This window comes from Sitodiplosis mosellana, unplaced genomic scaffold, assembly GCF_009176505.1.
Source record: "Sitodiplosis mosellana isolate CC-2019 unplaced genomic scaffold, AAFC_SMos_1.0 Smas_scaffold_3, whole genome shotgun sequence".
NCBI lineage: Eukaryota > Metazoa > Arthropoda > Insecta > Diptera > Cecidomyiidae > Sitodiplosis > Sitodiplosis mosellana.
In genome coordinates, this window is record NW_022595246.1 from 9,397,570 (window position 1) to 9,403,572 (window position 6,003).

The following is a 6,003-nucleotide window of genomic DNA, read 5'->3' on the forward strand; positions in this document are numbered from 1 at the left end:
ATATCATTGATGGAACAGCATGAAGTTGGTTTTTCTTTCATATCGTAGTTTATTTGAATTTCCAATGTAAACAATATATCTGTTTGAATAAACAAAATACCGACGAAAAATATCGATTTTATTTATTCTGATTTCAGCTTTTTATACATACAAGAAAGTCAGAATATTCTGTTTGTTGTGCAGTTTAAGATGTTTGTTACGGTCGCTTGAGCAATAAAATCCTTTGTCACATAATGAGCACTGAAATGGTTTTCCAACTGAATGGCTGGCAGTCATATGAAAATGAAAGCCATTGGAGAATGCGAATTGTTTTTGGCAAATTTCACATTGATAGGGCTTCTCGCCCGTATGAATTCGCATGTGCTTCTTGCAATCGCTTTGTGAGACGAAACATTTTTCGCAGTAGTCACATTTAAATGGTTTGATTCCCGAATGGATTTTCATGTGTCTGGTCAGACATACCTTGTTGCTAAATGTGTTGAAACACTCAGGGCAGGTCGGTGGCTCCTTTTCCGTATTCGAGACTTTAGTTGAAGACGTTTCTGGTTTGGGCGTATGACGTTTCTCGTGCTTGGTCTTGGTGTGTCGCTTAAGTTGTGCTGTGGATGTGAATCGATTGTTGCATTCATTGCACTGATATGGTCGTTCGCCAGTATGTATTCGACGATGTTCAACGAGCTGATGATTGAAAGTGAATGTTTTTTCACAGTCAGTACATTTAAATTGTTGCACCACGTTGTCATCCTTTTGATGAACTCGCTTGTGTTTCGTTAAGGTGATCGCTTGTACAAATGATTTATCACAATTTTCACATTTATGCGGCTTGTCGTTCATGTGCATTCGCATGTGCACCTGGTAATTGCTCGACTGTGCGAATTGTTTTTGGCAAATTTCACATTGATAGGGCTTCTCGCCCGTATGAATTCGCATGTGCTTCTTGTAATTGCCACTATGATTAAATAATTTGCCGCATATTGAACACTGGAACGATTTCTCATCGGAATGCACCAATTTCATGTGTGACTTTAGATGCTGGTTCCATGCAAATGTTTTGCCACATTCGGTACAACTGAACGGTCGTTCACCACTGTGAAGGATCATATGTTTCCGTAAATTGCCGTAATGATGGAAAACTTTACTACAAATCTCACACATTTGCTCGTAGGTTGGCTTTCGGACGACACCATCGACCACTTCTCCTTTGTGTGCACTGTTGATATGATGCTCGCGATAATCCGCGCGGGAAAACGATTTTCCACATACTGGACAAGTGTGACCTTTGCCGACATGAGTTTCTGCGTGCTGCTTCAATTCGTTGGCGTTTACGAAACATTTGTCACCAAGTTCACATTTGTGCTTTTCTTTTGGCTGAATTTTCTCGTTACCAGCAAGGTTTGGTGCCGTTTTTACCTTCGTTGGTTTTGGTGCCTCAGTTAAATCCATTTTTAGTCTTTATTCTTTACTTTCAATAGTTTTTAGTCTTTTATTTCAGATACGAACTAGCACACTGACTGTACTGTATGAAAAAGAGGTTACGTATGGCAACTACACGCGAGAAACAGTTGACAGTGTCTCAAATCGAACTGTCCGCGTGCATTCAAACGCTAACGACAGAGACGAAAAATGACAAAAAAAATCGTGTCTGTGCATGTATTTCGGCTATGTTGATCCTTGTCATTCTTCTTTTTTTCGACTGAACGAAAATGCGCACGAAAAGCAACGGCATTCAGTGCACACAAACTCAGTTTGAAGACATCTCATATAAACGCTGTGAAACGGTCATTGAATTGACCGTCAATGTGTGCGATTGTCTATTACTGTTCTTATTTCTCCGACGTCTCCTTTATGATGATTGCGAAAGATGATGAAATATTTATTAACAACAAATCGTGTTGAATATAGAATATTTTAATGTCACTATTTTGATTCCAGTTATTGCTCCTTGTTCAATATTACTCAAATGGCATTAATGCAATATGTTGAATGGATTTGAGCGTGAAAGAAAATTTGAATTGCACTTCGTAAAACAATCAAATCGTTTTCCATGAAATATTCATCGCATGTCTCAATCTAATCCACTTTCATTCTATATTCAGTGTTTTTTTTGCTAAATCGATTCATTGACTCAGAATTAAGTCACTCAAATTGTTTCTACTTTATACTTTTTGCAATTTTTCTTTAACTAGACGCTTTACTTTTGTATTTTTAAAATAAAAAACTTCGTCATTTTTTCCACAAATAACTTCATTTCTGAAGGAAGAATAAAAGTTTTAAAATTAGCTCTAGCTCGCATGGCCATGAAAAACCAACTGTTAAAGCCTCTATGGAATACTTCTTAATATTTGAAGAAATTTTATTTCATATTTTCTACCGTCGTAAAAGTGTTTGTGTGTTTTTTTAGATAAATGGTAAAAATGTTGAAAATGTATAGTGCCATAAAAAATCCAGCTACCTAACATGCAGCATTAAGTTCAAGCAGAGCCATAGGATTGCTGGAAATTCCAACAATAAGGAACATTAATAGAAAAAAATCAAACATACGTTTACCGTTGGCTCAGCATCTCAGCATTTTGTATCTGCGTATATATCCGAGCATATCGACGACGCAAGTCACTGTATAAGTGGCTTGCGTTGATGTGCACAGCTACATTGACTACACACAAACACTGCGCTCTCTGTTTGTGTGTAAAACTCTCTGTTTGTGTGTAGTCGATGTAGCTATGCACATCAATGCACGCCACTTATACAGTAACTTGCGTCGTCGATATGCTCAGATATATCCGCAGATACGAAATGCTGAAATGCTGAGCCATCGGTAAACGTATGTTTGAAAAAAATAGATCGTAAAACCAGAAAAAAATGTTTTTACGAACGTATGCAAATATTGAGTAATTAAAATTGCCTGGAAATGGTAGAGAAATAGCTAAATACATCTATGGAGATGAGCAAAAATATCTGTGGCAATAAAATTCAGTCTGTTTCTTCTTTCTCTTGCAAATTCTATTGTTTCACAATAGAATAATCTAAACTTTTGGAACAAAAACAAACATTTTGTATCTTTGGGAATATGCACGCCATTGACTCTTACACTGCAAAGAACTTACCTCTTACCTCTACAGATTTAATCTCTGTCAGATTACCGTGAAGAAAATTTCCTTTTATTAAAAACGATCTTCGAACGGAACACCTTTATACCATTTCGAATGAAACACATCCAATTTTCAAAACAATCATATATAATTTGCGTCTTTATTTAAACATTTCAAAGAATAAAAAACAATAAAAGCATATTTGAAAACAAAACAATTGAACGAAAGTGCTCAATAAAGACTATCTGGTCGCTTTTCGAACCAAGCCTTAATTGATTCAACATTGGAAACGTTGCTGACTACGTTTTGCAAATTTGGACGGTCGGCAATCACATTGAAGCCGGCGACCATGTTGAAGAAATCCAAATGAGCAACGAAGAAAATATCAGCCCAAGTCAACTACAAACATAAAATGTTGTTTACTCATCTATTAAAAAAATTAAAACATTTTACCTTTCCAAGAGCCAAATGGCCATTGTTTTCTTTGGCGAAGCTTTCGAATTTGTCCAAATAGAATGGAAGGATTTCGTCCTTAACAGCAGCCAACTTTATGGCTTTTATGGCGTCATCTTTTTCATAATGAGCAGCGACCAATTCTGCAAAATATCAAAGAGAGTATTATTATTATGAAATTTGAGAAACAGACAAGAAAATTTCAAAAGAGCTACGTACTCGAGTCGAATTCGTTGAGATTATCAACGGCGATATCGATCAGAAGACTTTCCCAATCATCGGCACCAGCCAAACCGACGTGTTTAGCGAGATAACGGGTAATTGAAGTGCTTTGATAGACACGTGTACCGTCGACTTCAAGTACAGGTATTTGCCCAAATGGCATCGCTAAAAATGGAAACAATAAGAGATAACAATGCAATTGACATTCGATAACCTTGCACATTTAGAAAAAAAACATACTTGGTTTGATTGCAGGCCATTCTTCTTGAGTGATGCGAATGTCCTCGTATTCGATACCACCATAGGCTAACAAGATACGGATTTGCTCACCCAAACCCCTAATATCGAAATAATACAGTTTGTACGTTGGTTGCGACATTTCACGATTCAAACTAAAATACGAAGAAAAAAACGAAATCATGAAAATCGATGACACCAAAGCTGGTATTACCAATTTGGTAATGAATTCCAAAGAAATTGTTCTCATTTTGATGTTGAAAATTGATCAAAATTGTTTTAGTCGCTCTTCAGCTTCACTATCAAATAGATAACAAGAAAGAATACATATATATATAATGAGATTGGCGCGTAAGTCATAAAATATTTAAATTAGTGCACGTGATAACTTCACAAATTGTCTACTGAATGAAATAAACAATGATAGCAAGCAATTCAGCTTCAAGAATATTTCACAAAGGAAAAAAATTGCAAAAATGAAACAGAACAATCTATCGAATCTATCAAATCAATATTTCTTACAATTTTTGTCAAAGCTATTCAAATCCACCGACTCAGATGAACGAAGGAATGTAAATAAAACAATTTTGACAGGACATGTGGAATATATAGTGGAATGAAATGTCATTTTATATTCACCAACCCGTGTGAAGTTGGATCCTGATCTATTTTTTTTCATTTATCAAACTCCGGGTGAAAACAAAGCCTTATGTCGTATTCAGTCAACAAAATATGCCGGCAATTTAATCAATTATTTATTCACGAAACAACTACATCTATGGCAAAATTTTAATGCGAACGCGTTGAATGTCTCATATTGTGCTTGATTACACGGCGACGTGATACTTTATCCGCTTTCCGTCTTCTGGCGTATATTTCACACGGTCTCCTTTTTCATTTCGTCGTTCAAAATAGAAATCAATGTTTTCTTTGGTGTGATTCGCATTGCAGTGCTGCGAAGAGATACGATTAAATATTGATATAAGTGGAATTAAGTTGCATATAAACATGGAATGTGTGAATAAAATTTGCATTATTTGATGCTTTTTTAAAAGATGAGCTTATATTGATTCAAGGTGTGACTTACAAAGTGTCTCTTTGTTGCAATGTCGCTTTTAATTCTTGATACTCCTTCAAAGCTTGATCATGTTTTGCTTTCAAGTCATTCCAATCAACCCGTTCACCACATGTACAAATTTTGCTTCGAATTCGGGCAAATAATGGCTCTTCTTGGTAAAACTCAGCGATCTGTTGTTGATTAGTCTCTCCAGCTACATCTCCCGTTATACCAATTTAAGAAAATGCTCGCTTTTAAATTGTTGAGTATTGTACTGTGAATTTTATTACCTGTCGAACAACCTGTGTACCATCTATCATATAAATCCATAGAAATACCACCGCTGCATACAGATTTTTTTATCTGCAATTGTTTTAAATAGGTAAATGTAACGCCCTTTCATGTAAATCGAAATTGCATGATACATACGAAACCTTTGTAGACTCTTTTGGTCCGTTCCATTGTAAATGAAACACCATTGTCGTCAAATTTACGGAGCATTAGATTTCGGTTGAGTAGCTCTTGAGTTCTGGAATATTTTTTTTTCATTTTTTTCTTCTGTAAAATAGTTCTTAATTTTGAAATTCAGTCTCATCTTACTCGCTCAACCCAGCTATCGTCATAGTATCCACAAACAGATTTGGATCGACTTGTTGTTTGGATTCATTGTGCCAAAGGCAGCAAATAATTGCATGTGAGTTTCTGTCGTATTCACGATGAACGACAAACTTGATGCTTCCATATTAATTGACACCAAATGCACAAATTCATTCAGTCCAGATTTGTCTCTCATTTAAATAGGCCTTAGCGACCATCTGTCATCGCTCATACTAACAAGTCTCAGGGTTATCACTAGAATGTCCTCCGTATACCGTCTAACATACGCTCAAGAGTTTTGATTATTATTGTGCATCGCATTTTTCAATAAAGTGTCCCTCTATTATA

At 35.9% G+C, this 6,003-nt stretch overlaps 3 protein-coding genes across 5 annotated transcripts; all 3 read right to left on the minus strand.

Annotated features, from left to right (window-relative positions):
• Window positions 1-17: 17 nt before the first annotated feature.
• Window positions 18-860, minus strand: LOC129566297 (zinc finger protein 286A-like). Its single transcript, XM_055442093.1, has one exon. The coding sequence runs from the start codon at window positions 844-846 to the stop codon at window positions 142-144; it is 705 nt and encodes a 234-aa protein (XP_055298068.1). The 5' UTR covers window positions 847-860; the 3' UTR covers window positions 18-141.
• LOC129565851 (zinc finger protein 83-like) lies at window positions 850-1,601 on the minus strand (the record flags this gene model as incomplete). Its single annotated transcript, XM_055441129.1, has 1 exon — window positions 850-1,601. A coding segment is annotated over exon 1 (594 nt), but the record flags the coding sequence as incomplete, so codon positions are not given.
• A 1,617-nt stretch (window positions 1,602-3,218) lies between these two features.
• On the minus strand, window positions 3,219-4,674 carry LOC129566298 (glutathione S-transferase-like). 3 transcript variants are annotated; one of them, XM_055442095.1, is made up of 5 exons: window positions 4,524-4,674; window positions 4,005-4,156; window positions 3,762-3,929; window positions 3,543-3,685; window positions 3,219-3,488 (listed from the first exon to the last, which is right to left on the minus strand). In XM_055442095.1, the coding sequence occupies exons 2-5, from the start codon at window positions 4,141-4,143 to the stop codon at window positions 3,321-3,323; spliced, it is 618 nt and encodes a 205-aa protein (XP_055298070.1). In that variant the 5' UTR covers window positions 4,144-4,156; window positions 4,524-4,674; the 3' UTR covers window positions 3,219-3,320. The 3 variants fall into 3 exon arrangements, with proteins under 3 accessions (XP_055298070.1, XP_055298069.1, XP_055298071.1); XM_055442094.1 differs by having other exon boundaries at window positions 4,005-4,300; window positions 4,524-4,594; XM_055442096.1 differs by lacking the exon at window positions 4,524-4,674 and adding an exon at window positions 4,216-4,275.
• Between the last annotated feature and the right edge of the window lie 1,329 nt (window positions 4,675-6,003).